The sequence below is a fragment of the Elephas maximus genome, chromosome 12 (genome assembly GCF_024166365.1).
Source record: "Elephas maximus indicus isolate mEleMax1 chromosome 12, mEleMax1 primary haplotype, whole genome shotgun sequence".
In the NCBI taxonomy this organism is placed as follows: Eukaryota; Metazoa; Chordata; class Mammalia; order Proboscidea; family Elephantidae; genus Elephas; species Elephas maximus.
This window is the reverse complement of record NC_064830.1, coordinates 9,540,278-9,561,556: the sequence shown is the minus strand read 5'-3', so window position 1 is coordinate 9,561,556 and position 21,279 is coordinate 9,540,278. Positions and strand designations below refer to the sequence as shown.

General features: G+C 36.7%; 1 protein-coding gene across 15 annotated transcripts in view; it reads right to left on the bottom strand.

Moving 5' to 3' along the window:
* Positions 1 to 21,279, bottom strand: part of SNTG2 (syntrophin gamma 2) — a 459,193-nt gene that overhangs the window by 203,701 nt on the left and 234,213 nt on the right. For all 15 annotated transcript variants that reach the window (XR_007519511.1, XM_049902600.1, XM_049902596.1 and 12 more), the window contains 2 exons: positions 21,070 to 21,157; positions 11,870 to 11,961 (listed from right to left, as the gene is read on the bottom strand). Coding sequence is in view for 14 of the 15 variants with exons in the window: in XM_049902600.1 (XP_049758557.1) it covers positions 11,870 to 11,961; positions 21,070 to 21,157 (180 nt within the window). In the remaining variant the exon portion in view is untranslated. The remainder of the gene's footprint in view (positions 1 to 11,869; positions 11,962 to 21,069; positions 21,158 to 21,279) is intronic.

The following is a 21,279-nucleotide window of genomic DNA, read 5'->3' as shown; positions in this document are numbered from 1 at the left end:
TTAAAGACTGACCACTGTAAATGATATGTGCTAAGGTTTCACTTTAGGCTGAACAACTTCTATGTCTATGTGATCAAGTTTGTTAACTCTACTGTTCTAATCTATTATTGCTAATTTTGTGTCTGTCTGGCTTTTCAATATTTGCAAGAGCTATTATTGAAACCCTGTATTATACCAGGGGATTGGTCAATTTCTCACAATTCTACAGTTTAAATAAATATGTGTGTGTGTTATTCAAGTTAAGAATGCTTGTATCTTTTCTGAGAAATTGAAATTTATCCTTTCTATCCTTAAAATGCACTTTGCCTTAGAGTCTATTTTTCTGATATTGCTGATTAATAATCTGGGAGCTCTGCTGATGCAGTAGTTAAGCTCTCAGCTGCTAGCCAAAAGGCTGATGATTTGAAACCACCCAGCAGCTCGATAGGAGAAAAGACCTGGAGATCTGCTCTCATAAAAAATAAAAAAATAGAAGATCAAAATTAAGAAGGCAGAACTGATTACAAAGAGAGGATTAATAAAATACACATAAACTGACTGAATTTGCTAGATAAAAAGCCATAGATCTATTAAATAACACAACACAAAAATAATTCATTATTTGCTATTTAAAAGAGAACCGCAGGAAACAAATTTCAACAAGGTCAAAAGTGAAGAGATGGAATAAAGTATATACAAATAATTAAATTTTGCTGTATGCTGTCCAGTTGATTCCAACTCACAGAGATCCTATATGACAGTGTAGAACGGTCTCACAGGGTTTCCTACTCCAACTGTTAATAAAACAAAACAAAACCCACTGCTGTCCAGTTAATTCTGACTCATAGCGACCCTAGAGGACAGAGTAGAACTGCCCCATACAGTTTCCAAGGAGTGCCTGGTGGATTCAAACTGCCAACCTTTTGGTCAGCAGCTGCAGCTTTTAACCACTATGCCAACAGGGTTTCCCCCAACAGTTAATAATTTGTATAAAAACCAAAACCAAACCCATTACCCTAGAGTCAATTCCGACTCATAGCGACCCCATAAGACAGAGTGGAACTACCCCATAGGGTTTCCAAGAAGCGCCTGGTTGATTCAAACTGCCGACCTTTTGGTCAGCAGCCATAGCTCTTAACCATGGCGCCACCAGGGTTTCCAAATAATTTGTATATAATTTATTGATTTATTTTATCGTGTGTTTTACTTAAGGAGTATTGGAGGGGTATTAATTTGCTCTATTTCATTCCATTTATCTTTATACTGATTAGGTGGGTATCATTAACATAATGTTTTATTATGTAAACCTGACTTAATTTGTGAAGTTAAGTATTTTAACAAAATAAGAACTTTCGAGTGCTTTATATCCAATAACCTCATACTGAATTATATGTTATTGTGTTTGGTATTCCTTCTCTATTCTGTTTCTTAACCTAAGAGATTAGCCAATAGCATAAGTGTCATGGATTCAGTTATGTGTCCCCCCCACACACAAATGTGTGTATCACTTGGTTAGGCCATGATTCCCAGTATTGTGTGGTTGTCCTCCATTTTGTGATTATAACTTTATGTTGAGAGGATTAGGGTCAGATTGTAACACCACCCTTACTCAGGTCACCTCCCTGATCCAAGGTAAAGGGAGTTTCCCTGGGGTGTGGGCTGCACCACCTTTTATCTTGCAAGGGATAAAATGAAACGGAAGCAAGCAGAGAGTTGGGGACCTCATACTACCAAGAAAGCAGCACCAGGAGCAGAGCGCGTTCTTTGAACACGGGGTCCCTGGGCCTGAGAGGCTCCTTGACCAAGGGAATATTGAGGACAAGGACCTTCCTCCAGAGCCAACAGAGAGAGAAAGCCTTCCTGGAGCTGGCACCCTTAATTTGGACTTGTAGTCTACTAGACTGTGAGAAAACAAATTTCTCTTTGTTAAAGCCACCCTATTGTGGTATTTGTTATGGCATCACTAGATGACTAAGGCAATAAGTATTATTGTTACCTTTACAAATGATATTTGTTTGGATTCACCTACATGTTTACTATTTATTAATGTTGTTGTTGTTGTTGCTGTTAGGTGCCGTCAAGTTGGTTCCAACTCATTGCAATGCAGTGCACAACAGAACAAAACACTGCCTGGGCCCGCGCCATCCTCACAATCATTGCTACGCTTGAGCCCATTGTTGCAGCCACTGTGTCAATCTATCTATTTGAGGGTCTTTCTCTCTTCCACTAACCCCCTACTTTACCAAGCATGATGTCCTTCTCCGGGGACAAATCCATCCGGATAACATGTCGAAAGTATGTGAGATGATGATGACGCAGTCTCACCATCCTTGCTTCTAAGGAGCACTCTGGTTGTACTTCTTCCAAGACAGATTTGTTCGTTCTTTCGGCAGTCCATGGTATATTCAATATTCTTCACCAACACCACAATTCAAAGGTGTCAACTCTTCTTTGGTCTTCCTTATTCATTGTCCAGCTTTCTCATGCAGATGAAGGGATGAAAAATACCATGGCTTGAGTCTGGTGCACCTTAGTGCTCAAGGTGACATCCTTCCTTTTCAACACTTTAAAGAGATCTTTTGCAGCTGATGTTCCCAATGTAATGTGTCTTTTCATTTCTTGACTGCAGCTTCCATGGGTGCTGATTGTGGATCCAAGTAAAATGAAACCCTTGACAGCCTCAGTCTCCTCTCCATTTATGATGTTGCTTATTGGTCCAGTTGTAAGGGTTTCTGTTTTCTTTATGCTGAAGTGTAATCCATGCTGAAGGCTTTGGTCGTTGATCTTCACCAGTAAGTGCTTCAAGTCCTCTTCCCCCTTTTAATCTCCAACTGCCTTTCTGGGATCTTTTGTGTGTGTGTGTGTGTGTGTGTGTGTGTTCCCAAAAAATACATTCTTTAAAAAAACTGTTAGTCAAAGTTGGTGACTCAATCCCTCAGAATCTGTTTATATGAACAATTCTATTTTTACCTTATTCTTGAAAGATGATTTTGTGAGGATTACAAAGCTAGAGCAATTTTTTTTTTTCCCTCCATAGTTTTTAAATATTATTGTGGACTACTTTTTGGCTTCCACTGTTGCTGTTGAGAAATCTGCTGTCACTTCTTTGTTTCTGCATTCCCTTTAGCTGGTTTAAAGATTGCTTTTGGTCTTTGGTGTTCCGTAGTTTCACAGTGACGTGCCTAGACTTGGATTTCCCTATCAGTGTATGTTGGATATCTTGTTTATTCTGAATATTATGAACCATTACCTCTTTGGATATTCCCTTCTCTCCATTCTTTATAGTGTATAATTCTAATACTCTGATAAGGTAAAAATTTATCATCCATACTTCCCATCTACTTGCCTCTTTGTGCCACATTCTTGGTAGTTTCCTAAGATCTGTGTTCTATTTACATATTCTCTCCAGTTCTGTCAGACATCCTTCTTAACTAGTGAATTGATCTCTTAATTTAATAATTATATTTTTAATTTCTAGTCTATCTGTTGGGTTTATAATTAAATCTCTTTAATCATCTTTTGGGTCACTTATTTCTTGTTCATATTTTGATTCTATCTTTAATTTTTAAAATACATAAGTTATTTTATATTCTATGTCTAATAATTCTGGTGTTTTAGAAGCCCCAATATTGTTTGTTTGTTTTATTTTTCTTTTCTACTTACTTTCATCAATAGTGATATTTTTCTATTATGGGTTTGATGACTTTTCCCGATAAGCGCATGCTTGTAGTTAATTTGTGGATCATACAGGACCTAAATTGAATGGGTTTTCACTTACTTTTGCTGTGAGGTGGGATCAGTTTAACCCTGTTCCAGAATTCCTAACTTAATGTGGAAATATCCAGTTCTGCCTGTCTCCCTCCCTGCTGCTCACCCTAGGATTAGACTTCTGATGGAGACTGTGGATCACCGGCTGAGAGAGATAATCCTCTGGGCAGCTCCTCACATTCAGTAAGTGCTTACAGCTCAACACTCTACATTTAGCTTATGTCCTTACAACTCTTGGAGATTCCCCATAATTCATGTAAGCCAAGTAATAAAGTGTATACTCTTTTACGTAGGATCTAAGGGTTTTGCAATGGGAGGGCTTTCCATAACATCTGTTCTAAAACACTGCCAGAAGTAGAAAGTATCTTTTTTTAAACGCATTTGAAAAAAGTTTCATATGGATGGAATGATTATTTTTTAAATTTCTTCCTTCTTTTTAAAACTATATTTTAGACTTTCTTCTTTGTTTCTTTAACTGGAATAAATTCCTTTTGCTTTTAAAAAAGAAACACCTTATGAACAAGAGTATGTTTACACCTTTGAAAATATTTTGTTTCAAGCTGTAATAAAAAATTGGTATCATAAAAATAAAGAATATGAACCAGATTAAATAATAATATCCCTAATTCCCATCAATATATTAAACTCACTCCTTTGCTACTGCATTGCTCCTGCTATCTAGCAAGAAATATTGTTTGCTATCTCCCTAACTTTACTGATGAAACCATGTAACACTTAGTGTTCACAAGGGTTTGAAACCAGAGGGTAAGCTGGTACTACCACTTTCAAAAACTTTGTAACGGTATCTGATAAAGCCAAATATATGCATAACCTATTGCCCCGCAATTCCACTCCAGGGTATACACCCAAAAATGAATGCTATAACTACTGAAAAGACATGAACAAGAAAGAACACAGAGTTTTACTTATCATAGGCCCTAACTGGAAAGCCCCAATGTCCACCATCATCAGAATGGATAAATAAACTGGGATATCAGCATATGGTAGAATACTGTACAGCAATAATGGAAAAAAAAAAAAAAAACCTATTGCTATATACAATATCATAATGTTGAGAAAAAGAAGTCAGATATAAGAGTATAATTCCATTCCTATGAAATTCAGACACAGACAAAATTAACCTATGGTGATAGAGATCAAAAAAGTTATTGTTTTTTGGAGAGAATACTTTGAATTTCTGGTGTGCTATATCTTGATCATATATAAAAAAAAAAACCCAGACGCGTTGCCATTGAGTGCATTCCAACTCATAGTGACCCTATAGGACAGAGTAGAATTGCCCCATAGGGTTTCCAAGAAGCACCTGGTGGATATGAACTACCTACCTTTTGGTTAGTGGTTGAGCTCTTACCAGTGTGCCACCAGGGCTCCATCTTGATCACAGTGCTGTAAAATTCATTACACTACATACTTAAGAATTATACAATTTATGTACAATTATGAAGCATTCATCCATTCATTATTTCTCCTGTGGTTCAGTCCTTCCTTTTATTCTTCAGACTTACTTGTTTGTTTAACTTATGTTTTTGTTTCATTTTTAAAATTTAATTTTTTAAATATTTTATTTAATTATTTTTCTGACTATATCTGATTCTTTTTCCTTTTGTAACTATTGTATTACAGGTTTCTTATTTGTTCCCTTATAATTTCCATATCCTTTTATTTTCTGTTTTGAGATTTTTTTCCCATGTCCTTCTTGAACTACTCAGTTCTTTTCAATGACCACACTCTTTTCAAATTTATGTTTTGAAACTCCTAAGTAGAAAACCAGGTATTTACCATCAAAAGGCCTTTTTTTGTTGCATTAATTCCAGCTCCTTACTCATTTTTGTTGAGTTTTCTTACAAAAAAAATTAATCAGATGGACTAACATCAGTATTGCGTCTGTCACACTGTAAAGGTGAAGACATAGGAATGGTTTCTGATGGATCCAGTCTGCAATCCAAGAATTCTATATATAACAAACCAAAAGCCAAAACCAAACCCAGTACCATCAAGTCTATTTCAACTTATAGCAACCCTATAGGACAGAGTAGAACTGCCCCATAGAGTTTCCAAGGAGCGCCTGGCGGATTCAAGCTGCCAACCCTTTGTAGCACTTAACCACTATGCCACCAGGGTTTCCATATATGACAAAAGGGCCATCTATCTATCAAGAGAAAGGAAAATACTTTTAGACGTGCAAGCCATCAAGGATTAACCTCTCTAATGTACTCTCCCTGAGAAAAGGATTTAAGAAAAACATTATGCCAATAACAATTAAGTCACAACAGATTTTGCAAGAAAGGGAATGAAGAAGAGAATAGAAGCAGCAAGAAATTTTCCAATAAACCTTTTCAAATCTAAATAGACAGTATTAATGTGAATGGAAGTTTTTGTCAATGTGAATGTTAAGAAAGGATTCTTGTGACAAAAGTAACATGTATAAATGATGAACTTAGAATCTTAAAGGATGTGAGCAAAACCCAGGTGCTGGGAGAGGACAGATGGAAATTGGACGTAAAGGCCCTCTATAGACTTCATCTTATAGGAGGTGGAACCGGAAGGAGTGAGGGCATGTGGCCACTTGGAAAGGGATACTTAACAATTTAGTTTCAGAGAATAACACATATATGTTGTTGAACAGTCAAAGGTAGGACAGGGAATTACTTTAACAATCAAGGTCAGCAAGAAAACATAATCTATGCTGCCCACTCCACCTCCATTACTGAAGATATCTTCCAAGAAGAGGTTGAAAAACGCATCTGGTGGTCAAAGTTATACAACTGTGTAAGATAGAAAACCAATACTCTGGGTTTCCTATGATAATAAAGCTGCTCTGAACGTGACAAAATCTGTTTCTTGCCTTGTCAGGTTTGCTCCTGGGAGAACGAAAGCAATATGGGCGAATCAGAAATATAGCCATTGAAAAGACGTCGAAAGCATTTAAGTCTCAAGACGTTTTCGACTCCCTTCCTCCAATGCAACAAATTGCAGAGCAGAACATATTTTGCTCTCCAGTCTATATATATTATTAATTCTAATGTTATCATTGTGTTAGGCACAATAAAATTCGTTGTTGAGTACAAAGTGTATTCACAATGCTTTAAATAGTCTTTAGAATAGAAATCATAACATTCAATTAACTAAGAGTGCAGAGCAAATTGGCTATTAGGCTATTTGTGTGGCTCTATGGAAAACCAACTAAGATGTCTTGAAAAATATTACAGGATTTTGAGTCTTGATATTTGTTTTAAAAATAACATATTAAAACTATTTTTGACTCTGTGAAATTCAGATTCTTTTTAAGGAGTTTAGACAGCTTAATCACATGTTTGCTTTGTAGGTGAGTAACCATTGGTCATGGATTGAATAATGTCCCCCCAAAAATGTGTGTATCAATTTGGCAGGGCCATGTTTCCTGGTATCGTGTGATTTTCCTATATGTTGTAAATCCTGCCGCTATGATGTTAATGAGGAGGATGGGCGGCAGCAGTGTTAGTGAGGGAGGTCTCAATCTAAAAGACTGGACGGTGTCTTGAGGCAATCTCTTGAGATATAAAAGAGAGAAGCAAGCAGAGGGAAGGGGGCCCTCATACCACCAATAAAGCAGTGCTGAGAGCAGAGCTCATCCTTTGGAACTGGGGTCCTTGTGCAGAGAAGCTCCTAGTCTAGGGGAAGATTGATGAGAAGGCCGACAAGAGAGAAAGGCTTCCCCTGGAGCTGATGCCCTGAATTTGGACTTTTAGCCTACTTTACTGTGAGGAAATAAATTTTTCTTTGTTAAGGCTATCCACTTATGGTATTTCTGTTATAGCAGCACCAGATGACTGAGACACCATTTGAATAATTAATTACAGAGAATTTTAAGTTCAACATTTCTCTATTTTTCTCTCCATCTTTATTTTTTTTCATCTTTTTTTTTCTCCTATTCTCTTTTTTTGATAAGGATGATGAAGATAGCAGAAGATAGCAAATTCAAAGAACTCTGCTAGCCACTTTAACTGTATGGCTTCTTTAAGTCCCACGATAACTCTTCAATGTGACTATTCACCAAAGCCCTTAGAACATACATTATTGCCTAAGTTACACATTTGGAAATTAACTCAGATCAGCCTGTCTTCAATATTTATGTCATGTTGCTTTCTCAATTATCCATACCATCTCACACATATTATTTTCTTTCCTGAAATCATTACCAAGTATATGTCTGAATCACTGTATATATTCTCTCATTTAAGAAGAATCATATTTAGGCTGATCCTCTTAGAAATTAAAAAAAAAAAAAAACTCAATGGATGGTTTAACCAGAATACTGTACAGAGTTGAAAATATATTATTGAAATAGAAACCTTAAGAAATATTCCAGAATATAGCTTAGTGACAAAGACAAGAAAATGTGAAAGAAAAATTAAGGGATGTAACTGATCTAACGAGAAGGTCTAATACATATACAATCAGAGTTCTAGAGAAGAGACTGAAGAGAATATAGGAGCGATGACATTTCCAAGATAATGGCAGAGAATTTTCTGCAACTGATAAAATTCAAGAATCTCATTCAGGAAATGCAAATTATCAAAAGTAGGAATAATAAGAATAAAACAAAATCATGTCAAACACCCTGTAGTACAACTGTATACCACCCACATCAAAGACCTAAAAAGCAGTCAGAGAAAAGACTTCTATAGGAACTGTGGTTAGATTGAAAGCAAAGATGTTGGTATCGACAAGAAAAATCAAAACAGTGAAATACCATCTGAAAAGTTTCACAGAAAATAACCTATTTTAATATAAACCCAAATAGATAGCTTGCCACCAACAGACTTGAACTTCTAGTGAAAATACTTCAGGAAGAATATAAGTGACAGCACAGGGATATTAAATGCAATAAATCATGATGAGAAAATAAGACGGCAAACATTGTTTGCATGCAATAATCCTAACAAGCATGACTTATGTGAGTTAAAAAATACCTTTAAAATACAGAAGAGTAATAGCATTTAAGTCAGGAGGGGATGATATCAGTTCATGTATTATAGGGTCCTCACATTATTCTACAGGGAGGTAGGATGTTATCCTTATATTTTATAATCTGAATATGTATGGTAAAAATTTCAGTGGTAACCTCTAAACGAATGGAAATAGAGTAGGTAAATTTTAAACCAGAAGAGGAGATTTAAAAGAAGACACTCAAACAAAAAAAATCAGAAAAATCAAGAAGAGGTAAAAGAAGTATGCTACTGAAAGGGGGGGGGGGGCAAATACAAAGTTAAAGTACATGATTAGAAACAAAAATAAAAATAATAAAAATAAATAATCACCATAAGCTCAAATTACAGTATACACATGGTCAAATTAGATTTAAAAAAGAATAAAAAACACAACACAACAAATACAAAAAAAAAAAAAAAATTGAGGGAAAAGAGGTATCAAGAATAAGAATAAAAACAACAGCAGGATTGGGGCAATGGATCAAGGAAGGCAAAAGGTGGTTCTTTGAAAAGACTAGGAAAACATACGATCCTATGGTAAGATTAATTTTAAAAAATTTATCAAAAATATTAAAGAATAAATAAATAGATGGAGAATGGAGCAATATATCCTTTCACAAGTAGGAATGATGAATTCACAAAGGTTTTCATTCTCTCCAACTGATATAAATTTCATGCAGTTACAGTAAAAATCCCCACAAATTTGTGTGTGTGTTTGTGTGTGTGTGTGTGTGTGTGTGGAATTTGATGGGGCGTTTTGAAAACTCACAGGAAAAAGCTTAAGAAGAGGGAGGATGGAAAAGAATAAGATTAATTAGGAGATGGTGAGATGGCTTCACCTACAGATGGTAAGGTTTACTATAAATACATGGAATTAAGTAGTGCGATGTTGGTATAGATATTGTCAAATAGAACATATCAAACTCTCTGAAACAGGCCCATCAGCTAAGGAAATGCATTATATGGTAGAGGCGGCATTGAGAATCACTGAAGAAAGGATGTTGGGACCCGTGAAAATGATTCTGAATCCTTACCTTTCACACATTTTACAAAAGTAATGCCAAATGCTTTAGAAACTCAAATATTAAAATATTTAGATGAAAATACAAGCAAATATTTTTGTAAGTTCAGGATAAGAAAGGATTTCTTTAACAAGATCTTGAAACCAGAAACTGTAATAGGAAGAAATTGATACATTTGGCTACATTAAAATTAACTGTTATGGAAAGATAAAAACCAAAAACCAAACCCCTTGCCTTCGAGTCAATTCTGACTTATAGTGACCCTACAGGTCAGATTAGAACTGCCCCATAGAGTGTCCATGAGCGCCTGGTGGATTTGAACTGCTGACCTTTTGGTTAGCAGCTGTAGCACTTAACCACTACACCACCAGGGTATCCAAAAGATAGGACAAATAAATGAAAAGACAGCTATAAATTGTAGGAAGCGATTTGGAACCCGTAACCAACAGAATATCAATACTAAGTTATATAAACAACTTCAATGAATCAATAAGCAAAAGGCAAACAACCTTAAATATAAATGGTCAGAAGAAAAAGAAATGGTAAAGACAAACACGAAAAGCAAATCAACCTTATTTGTAATGATGGAAATGGAATGAAAACCATAACGAGATAATATTGTGTATATTCACTACACTTCTAAACATTAAGCCCAAACATACTAACCACTGGCGAGGATGTGGATCAACCAGAATTCCCACAGTGTTGGTGGGAGTATAAATTGGTATATCCACTTGGGAAAACAATCAGTCATTATTTTGTAAATACAACATTGGCAAAATCTAGTACCCAGAAATTCTGCTTCTATGGATATAGATAGTGAAGGGATATTTGTAAGTATGTTCATGGCAGGCCTGATTTTAATGACAACAAAATGAAACACACACTCACACACACAAACCATATGTCCACTAACAGAACAATGAACAAGTAAGTTGTAATATATTCACACAAGTAAATATTATATAGCAGAAACAAACAAATCCAGGCCCAAACAAAACAACACGGATAAATCTTGGGAATATAACAGTAAGGGAAAACGCAAATTCCAGAAGACTATGTTTCATAAGGCTCAAAATAAAGTTAAATGTATATTTTTTAAGAATATATAGATACAGATAAAACTTTTTTTTTTTTAATCAAGTGAATGATAAACAGAAAATTCAGGCTGCTGTTTATCTCTGGGGCAGGCCAGATAATGGGACAGGGAGGCGCACTATTGGATGAATGGCCGTGACAATGTTCTAATTATTGATTTGTGAGTCATGCATATTCATTTTATTATTTTGCTTCATAACTCACATTGAAGTTAATTGTTTTTAAGTATCACTCTATATTAAAAGATTAAAAATGAATAAGAAATATGACACTTAAAAAATATTTTAAAAGCATGAACCTTTTTCTCTAGTCTCTACCAGCAGGTAAAGTAGGTGGTCGTTTTAATGGTATGGTTTGTTCTGATTTATAATAAACCATTTCCCAAATTGTGAACAGCATTCTAAATTCTCCTTGGCCATGAATCCCTCAGTGGGTAGGCGGGCTATATATACTGGAGGAAGACTCTTCGTAGGTCCCACAGCTAGGAGTCTGAGTGCAGGCACTGCAGGGGAACACTCAAGGAGGTGTGCACCTTCTCCATACCTTTACTCAGTTCTTGCTTTCTTGGGAGAGTGGAGATTTGGGGAGCAAGTAAAACTCATTGCAAGTACACAGCATTCATACTTCTAGGTCCTTTCAATTCCTTGCAATGTTCATTTCATGTGTCTTATGGGCTCACTTAAAAATAACTTACAGCCATTTCTGAAATCAAGGTCATGTGATAAATCAGAGGCAAGATTTTGAAGTCTATCACAAAATTAAGGATTCCTACCTGAGATATCATGAATCATGAGCTTAAAACATCCTAAAATGAAATGACAAGTCATCACACTGAAGAGTGAATGTCAATGGTATGACACCATAAATCTATGTAATAAATTATTTCCACTGAAAACAGTCACAATTATCTCTATTGGGCAGTGAAGCATCTTTATAATTTTGCCTAGGGATTATCTGGGGGGTACTGATATTTCCATTAAAATAAAATTTAATGAGGATCAACATGCTTACTGTGTTGCTGGAGTTTCCGTTTAAATGCAAACCACTGTCAAAGAGAGGTGAAGAAGCCCCGCTGCTATGGTCACTGGACGGCCCTGGGGATCCTGAAAACAAAATGAGACACAGTCATTCTAAACTGCAGCTCAACAATAAATCACACTGGGACCATGGAATGGCTTCAGTTCTACCTAAACATTAGGAAGATACAATGCCTAGTCAACTCTCAGAGATGTTGATGGTCCAGTTTACAGGTTGTGTTATTAATGACGATTCTTCACCTTTCTGCTGTTGTCATGTGGCCTTCTCTTGATTATCTGACTTCAAACAAAAAAGCTGGCAGAGGCAAGGGATGACTGGACCGGCCCATCTCACAAGGAGGGCTGCTGCCTTTGTTCAGAGAGGTAGCAGGTGAAGGAGTATGCTTTCTACAGCCTAACAACTTACTATAACACATGAACACTAATGTAAGCTGTTAGCTTTAGTCCTCTTTGGAAACTTTATATATTTGTATTAAGAATGCCTTGTAGCATAATGGTTAAGCAGTGGACTGCTAACTAAAAGTCAGTGGTTTGACCTATGTAGAGGCTCTGCAGGAGAACAGACCTGGAGATCTGCTCCCGTAAAGATTAAAAACAAAACGCATTGCGAACAACTTGATTCAGATACACAGAGACCCCACAGGACAGAGGAGAACTGCTCCATAGGGTTTCCGATGCTGTAATCTTTACAGATTACATCTTTCTTCCTCGGAGCAGTTGGTAGCTTTGAACCACCAGCCTTCAGTTAGCAGCCAAGCACTTTAACCACTGAACAAGTGGGGCTCCTACCAAAAAGCCTAAGGAATCCTATGGGGGCAATTCTACTCTGTCATATGGGGTAGATACAAGTCAAAATGGACTCAATGGCACACAACAACAACAACAACTAAAACCACTAGCATAAAAATTGGCTAATTTTCTAAAGATGAAAATAAAGTTGAATGAGCAGAGAACAGATATGGAAAAGAAAGATGGTTTAGACTGAAGCTAAATTTAAAATATGTAGTATACAAAATATGTACCATATTTTTCTTTCCAAGTATTTTGTACATGTCATGCAAATCCCATACATCAGTCTAATCCAACAGCAGAGTGGTGATTATGCATGTTTTCTAAATTCTAACACCTTATTTTTATTGCTAAACATGACTACTAGTGTAAACTATTAGCTATTGATCTATTTGAGGACTTTATGTAGAGATTTCAACCACTAGCATAAGAGCTGGCTAATATTCTAAATACGATTACTGATGTTCTGATTTTAATTTTCAATTTATTTCTTCTTATTATCTTTGCTTGACAAATTGCTAAAGTGGAAAATATGAAAATAAAACATAAGTTTGTGGACAGAGATACTTTAAAAAAAAAACAAGGCTAAGGGATTAGCAGGGAGCAGAAGCCAGGAGACTCATAATACTGGACTCCAGTGTTAACAGGCTCTAAAATGACTGCCTGATCTTGGACAATCCATCTAACTTTTTGGGCTACAGTCTTCTTTTCTACCATTAAGAGTCTGGTCTGCATAATCTCTGTAATGTCACTTTTTGGTAGAGCTAGACCCCATTGAGTAGACTCAACAGTGGGCAGTGTAGACACTTGTTCCCAGACTTGCTTCTCATCATTCCTCTGCAAAGACCTTTGTTTCTGGCTCCTTGGTGCGTTCTTTCTACTATGACGTTGGAAGCACAACTGTGAACTATCATTATGGGTTGGTGACAGTGAGTTATATTTCTCCATTCTACCTCCCCTAAGGTGTGAGGAATCAGTGTTCAATTATTTAATATAATTAGTGTAGAGGCAAGCCAAAAAGGATAGGAGTCAGTAAGAGCACCAGCATATATTTAGTGCCTATTAAGTGTCAGGGACAATGCTAGACTGCTTTAATATTAAATAGTCACAACTCTCCTACAAAGTAAGTATTGCTAACCCTGCTTAACAAACAATAGCTTAAAGTCTTGGGTCAAGAAAATGGCTGGAGGTGAATGATGACCCTCCTTCAGAAAAGACAACTGTTTTCTAGTTTGCATATCCCTAAACCTGGTGACGTAGTGGTGAAGCGCTACGGCTGCTAACCAAAGGTCGGCAGTTCAAATCCTCCAGGTGCTCCTTGGAAACCCTATGGGGCAGTTCTACTCTGTCCTATAGGGTCACTATCTGTTGGAATTGACTCAATGGCAATGGGCTTAGGCCTGGGCAATCCTATTTATCATGTTATACCCAATCCCTGATAGCCATCTATGTTGCCTGTCTGGCTCCTGTTGGCATTTAATTTTCTTATCCACGCAGATAAGTACCATAAATAAAGTATATGAAATGCACGTATAGAAAAGATGAACATGCATTAGTCACATCATGGCCATCATCATCATAGTTATAATTTATTGAGAACCGAACTAAAAGCCTTGTACGTGTTACTTTACTTAATCCTAACAATAAAAACCTGTGAAGTGTTATTTATTATTATCACCATTTCATAGATACGGAAAATTAGCAGGATATTTTGCAAGTTATGTTTTATGATCTCGGTTTTCTCCTCAGAAAAGAGGCGATAATATCAAAGAATCAAAGAATTGTTGGAAAGATAGTATTTATACTCTCACATTCAGAATATGTAACACAGCACTGATACAGCAGGTGATGCATACAAATAACATTCCTTTAGATTCTAGAAAATACAACCAGAGCTTACCCAACTTTTCAACAAAATCAGGATTAATTCATAAATCTTCACACAGACTATGAATTATCAAAGTAAAGTACAATGCTTTCATCTCATTTCCAACATTCTAAAAAGAGCTTCAGGACAAAAGCTGTATACTTTTATTGGTCTGCCCCCCAATTTTTTTCCTCCCACAATATGAGAAGGGACTGTTTCTATGTGTGACCTAACGTTGCGGTCCATTAGTTTCTCTGGTCACAGAAAGACAGATGTTTGAACATTGCCATCTTGTCCCTAACAAAAGGAAGAGAAGATATTTAGACATTATCGTAAGGGAGATTCTTGGACATCCTTGAGAAAAAAACTAAGGTCCTGCTCTTAGATCATCCAAATACTTGAAAAGAGGAAAGAAATGCTAAGAGTAGCACAAGAAACAGGAATTATCACCAACTAGCCGTAAACTATAACGAGTAGGAGATGCTGCTGGAGGAACTGGACCCTTGAACTTAATATTCCCAAGCAGGAAGGAAATGTGTGCAGTTGAAATAGAAAGCCTGATTAATAGGGTTTCATGTATTTGTACCTGGAATGTCCTGTCTTAATCTATTTCATGGTATTGGAATGAAGATTAAATGACATCACACATGCAAAGTCACACCATAACCATCAGCGTTACCCAATGTAAATGGCATTACAGGATGGCATGGTGATTAGGAGGAGGGGCTCTGAAGCCAGACTTCTCCTGTCAAAGTCCATTTCTGCCACTTCTTTAGCATGCAAGGTTGGCAAATTAATACACCTCTCTGGTATAAGTTTTCCCATCTATTAGGATTTTATGTTTGTGAAATAGTTCATACTATATTCCTATATAAAAATTAATACATTGAAAGACTGAGAACTCTGGGAGAAAAGAGAATGGCTTAACTTTGTTTAAACAATAACAACAAAAAGCCAAACACGTTGCCATCAAGTCAATTTCAACTCATGGCGACCCCATGTGTTACAGAGTAGAGCTGCTCCAATGGGTTTTCTTGGCTGTAATCTTTACAGAAACAGATTTCCAGGCTTTTCATCTGTGGTGCCACTGGCTGGGTTTGAACCACCAACCTTTAGGGTAGTACTTGAGGGCAAACCATTTGTACTACCCAGAGACCTTTTATTTAAACAGTTGGTCTCAGTTTTATTGACAATCAGTCTATGTTTTGGAACAGCAACCCTGAGTCTTTTACCATTTATATGCACATTATGTACACTGTACTTAATTATCTTTTTGCCTTTCTTTCCCAATGTCTTTTGTTTTATCTCTATAACCAGCTTATAAGTGATTTGGGAGAACAACATAAATCTTCGCAATTTTCTGTGGCCTTCTAAAATCCAAAGGGCCACAATACAGCTACAGGTGATGCATGACTAACAGCAGTGAACCAATAGACGATTGAATGAATAAATAAACAAGTGAATAAATTTTGATTTGATGGTCATTTATAGGTTTTTGGTTTCTATTAACTTATTTTTAATCAGCGGGTATTGTTTTCATCTATGTATCAAAGGAGACATAGATGAACATTTGTAATATTTCTTTGGTTTATCATCAGTAAAATCAGTTATGTAAAAAAGATCAGTGTCAATCATCATTAATGATAAAAACAGACTTCGTTGGTGTAAAGACAAAACGAATTAGAAAATATATAACACAAATAGTTAACAATCAATACTTATAAAAACATGTAACCTAAAAAATGAACTTTAGTCCATCAAAATTACATCGACTACCCTCACATATTGCTGGTGGGGATGTAAAGTGGTGAAGCTGCTGTGGAAAAGTTTGGAAGCTTCTCAAAAACTTAAAACACGAAATTATCATATCACCCAGCAACTCCACTCCTAGGTATATACACAAAAGAATTGAAAGCAGGAATGCAAACAGATACTTGTACACCAATGTTGAGGGAAGAATTATTCACAACAGCCAACAGAATTGAAAACGTATGTTCACACAAAAACTTGTAAATGGATGTTCATAGCAGCATTATTGATGATAGTCAAAAAATGGAAATATGCCTATCAGCTGATGAATAGGTAAGCAAAATATGGTATATGCAAACAACAAACTATTATTCAGCCATTAAAAGGAATGCAGTATTGATATATACTACAATAATCTGGAAAACATTATGCAAAGAAGCTGGACACAAAAAGCCACAAGCTGTACGATTTCATTTAGTTTCATTTAGGTGAAATATATATTATTGGCAAAGACAGAAAGTAGGTTAGTGGTTCCCAGGGGACGGGAAAGACAGAAAAACTGGGACTAACTGCTAATAGGTATGGAGTTTCTTTTTTGGAGTTATGGAGATGTTCTGGAACTAGACAGTGCTGATGGCTGTTCACCTTAGTGAATATAATAAAAACCACTGTATCGAGGGACCGAGTAGTTGGGGCTAAGGGCTGGGGACCATCGTCTCAGGGGACATCTAGGTCAATTGGCAAAACCAAAGGAAAAAAAAAGGATAAAAACCACTGAAGAGTATACATTAAAATGGTGGATTTTAGTTATGTGAATTATATCTTAAGAACAAGTAAGACCAAGTGTGTGAATTTATGCAAAAAAAAAAAATCCTACATTGACTGAATCTCATTGGCTATTAATTTTCTCTTAGATAATTTAAACTAGACATTTTCCAAAATAAATCTGTTTTGATATTTTCCTATACTGTTCGTTGCTGTTGCTGAGTAGATTGTAATACACGGGGATCACTTAGGCAAAAGCAATTTTTTCTCCACGGTGTGAATGTAATCTGCCTGAATTTATGAAAGGATTATGGACACCGTTTAAAATTATATGGATACTAATATTTTAACACTTTTAGTTTATAAAGAGCTGAATAAAAGGAGAATTGACATTTATTGAAAGAATAGAGAACTCAACATCCCTGCCAAATACAAAGCTAAGGACAAAGTTTCACAGGATCTAAGCGCCAAGATAACGCTAAGCTCTCTCTGCCTTTAGTACCGTGTATACCTTTAAAGAAATGCTGACCTGCTTGCTCAGCTGACCTTGTCAACGCACATACAGCAAAAGTTAGCAAAATTCTGCATGGGACATCAGCAATAAAGTTAATAGAAGCTACTAGGTCACCAGCAACAGACATAACCAATGAGCGCACAGATTTTAACCAGAGCCCATGAGCAAAAATTCATGGTGCATCTCTTAACAAAAATAGCAACTAGCACCACTAGCCTGAGGGTCTAGTATTTCCAGATTGTTCCACTGGGGGAGGGAAACAACAACCCAAGTCCTGTGGTAGCTCTGGCTCATGACTCACCGTTTTACACCTTCAGTGTAGGGCATTTCCTCCCTTTGATACTGGTTTTAAAATGAGTGTGTGTCTTAAATTTTGCTCTTCAGTGACATGAGTGAAAGCTGGCCTAGAAACTTTGGCAACTCGCTCTCCCAGTGGAAGTCACCTTTGTCACAGAGAAGTCAGACACAGCCCTGGTACAAGGGACATCAGTGTTACGCGTGCAGTTCCTGCTTTTCGTCTCCTAGGCCTTCCCCTGCAAGGCTGTATTTTTTATCTGTGCACACAGAGATACACAAGATAGATAAATGGGTGGATAGATTGAAAGAGTGATAAAACCTGGTAGTGGAACACTGTAAATTTACCCCTTATGTTTATACACCACCAAATAACGTGGAATCAAAATCACCATTTGACATTTACTACGACTGCTGCTGTTCGCTGCCCTCGAGTGGCTCCCGACTCACGGTGACCCCATGCACACTGTCTGTGATTCACAGGGTTTTCATCGGCTGATTTTTGGAAGCAGACTGCCAGGCCTTTCTTCCAAGGAGACTCTGGATGTACTTGAGTGAGCCTCCAATCTTTTGGTTGCCAGCCAACCACATGAACCATTTGTATCACCCAGGGGCTCCAGATCACAAGTCTAGGGCTTTGAAAATTCTACTTAAAAGGATCACTTTAAAACCCTAGTCAAACCTTATAGGGCCTTATTATTATTACTATTATTATTTTTAAAAACACAAGAGTGTGGCAGAACAAAAAATGACACTTTGTATGATTAACTGCTTATGATCAATTTTTTAAGATGTTCTTTCTGAGATTTAAACGGAAATTAAGAGGCTACAGGTGTTGTCTAGCCCTTCTTCATTTGCAAACGTACTAAAATGTCATACGTCCTCTGATTAAGCTTTCTCTCTCTTAGTTTAAACTTCTTTATTTTGCCAAGACCTTAAAATCCTTCCTTAACCTCCATATCAGCCATGTTTCAGTTCCTCTCTCCATTCAAATTAATCAAATATGTTCAGTGGCTTCATTCATTGGTCTCTAAGGTTCTGGTATAATTGGTCATGAGGAAAAAAATGTAAGGGGAATCTGAAATTATATTTAGGATATAAAAATAAAATGTGCCAACAGCCTCTTCTCATATTTTATGTTTATTAGATATCCCTGGGTTGTGTAAACAGTTAAGTGTTAGACTACTAGCCAAAAGGCTGGAGGTTTGAACCCACCCAGTGGCCTTTCAGAAGACAGGCCTGGTCATGTTTCCAAAAGGTCACAGCCTTGAAAACACCCTGGAGCAGTTCTGCTCTGCACCCACGGGGTCGCCATGAGTCAGAACTGACTCCAAGACAAATAACAACAACTCTTTTCATTCATTATGTCCTTTTATTTTTTTTTCAAAAAAATTATGCAATACCTTATTTTCATCCTTTTCAATTCTTTAGTGCTACCAAATACTTGAGTACTGGTATTGTTCTCATCCCCAAGTCCTCTGGCATGCCCCCATTTATTTGAGCTCACTGCTTAAGTGTGCCTATCCTGATGTATAGTATATTTAACCCCAGTCAATGTGGAGTTTTCTTGTTGGCCCTGGGAACCAGGTTTTTTTAAATTACATCTACTTCCCTTCTGGATTAACATCAACACTTCCCACATTCCCATGGGAAGTACCACAGGGCTATGCATATTACTTCTTTCCATGTGAATTTTTGGCCTGATTTCTAGTATTTTCCACATTCTAGTACTTGGGGAATACTTTTCTGCATTTACAATTCCACAGCGTTTCTTACTCTGTATCCTGGAATCCTCTGGGTGTCCTCTATCAAAGGTACTATTGTTCTGTTTAGTACAGATACTACTCTTTTAAGAAGGTAGAACACGTGGTGAATCTTCATGATGTATTTTTATCACAGTGAGAGTAATATCCATTTTTCTAAGAATAATCAACAATGCAGCTATCCTGCTGTGACAACCCTGGTGATATAGTGGTTAAGAGCTATGGCTGCTGACCAAAAGGTCAGCAATTCAAATCCACCAGGCACTCCTTGGAAACCCTAAGGGGGCAGTTCTCCTCTGTCCTATAGGGTCACTATGACTCGCAGTTGACTTGACGGCAACGGGTTTGGTTTTTTTTTTTTTTTTTGGTTGTGGTCTAATGGAAAGAACAATGAAGTTACTGAAGTTGATTTGCTTGGGTTACTCAAGAAGATGAAAGCAGAAGAACCATGAGCTCAGTGCCCCCCCCCCTTTTTTATTCCAAATGCAAACCCTAATCGAAGATCATGATTCACCAACAGAATTGATCCACATAGATACCATCAAAAGAGAATTGTACATGGGGCCCATTTAAGGCAGTAAAAGAAGAAAAGAATTAACTACAGGGAAAAAATGGTAGAAGACAGAAAAATAAACAAACAGCAAAATAACAGCAGCAGCAGAAAAGAGCAAATGAAGACGGCCAAGGGAAAGGGTTCCACTCCTTCTCATGAGAGAAAGAACAGAAGAAAGGACAGAAAAAAACAGAACAGATAAGAAGAAGAGGCCACTGAAAACTGAAATTTTCGTATCAGGCTGGAGGTTTCTCCTTTCCCCATTAAACTCTTCAGTGTTTGAGTCACCAACAGATAACGAGCTCCTTGGGAGCTTGGACTTTGTATTAAAGCTCTTTCCTGACTGACAGAGTAGTTCATCTATAAATCAATGGACAATGTTGAGAACCGGAAAAACTTATAAAAATATGACAGCTAAGAAAATTAGTAAAAGTCCTGATCACTATTTTCACTAAAATATTTTCTATAGATTCGGGCTTTATAACTTTCAAACTGGATCATAATTCTTTGAAAAATTTCTGAAGGATAAAATTTAAAAAATTTTTAAATAAACGTAAAAACTTTGTTTCTACATACGTGTGCATCGTATGTGTAACTACATATAATCACAGCGAATTCACTGTAAGGCGTAAACATATAGTTAGTTCATCAACAAGTGGCAGTCTGATAATCCTTTCATACAAAAAGTCAGTTAATACATTAACATGTCGAATGTCTTAGGAGCATGCAATACCCAGGTATCTTTTTAGACCTTTCTTCTATCTGAATATATGCTCAGGAAAAGATTGATACTCTTTTGGACAAATAGATCATTTGGACAAATAGTATGACAAGGCAGGAAACTCTATGATACCCTTGAATTTCTCCCTTCTCCCCTTACCTAATGGGAGCTTCAGAAATGATGGAGCTTCCCTGAGATACTGAACAGTGATGGTAACTTCATCGCCCGCGTTTCTCAAAAGATGTACCTGTCAATGTGACAAAACACAGCTACTTTACCATCACAGAAGAGCACGCTCTTAAAAAATAAAATCCCTCCACACCTCACCTGTTTCTCAGAGCATAGTGTTCACGATTATGTTTGAAACAC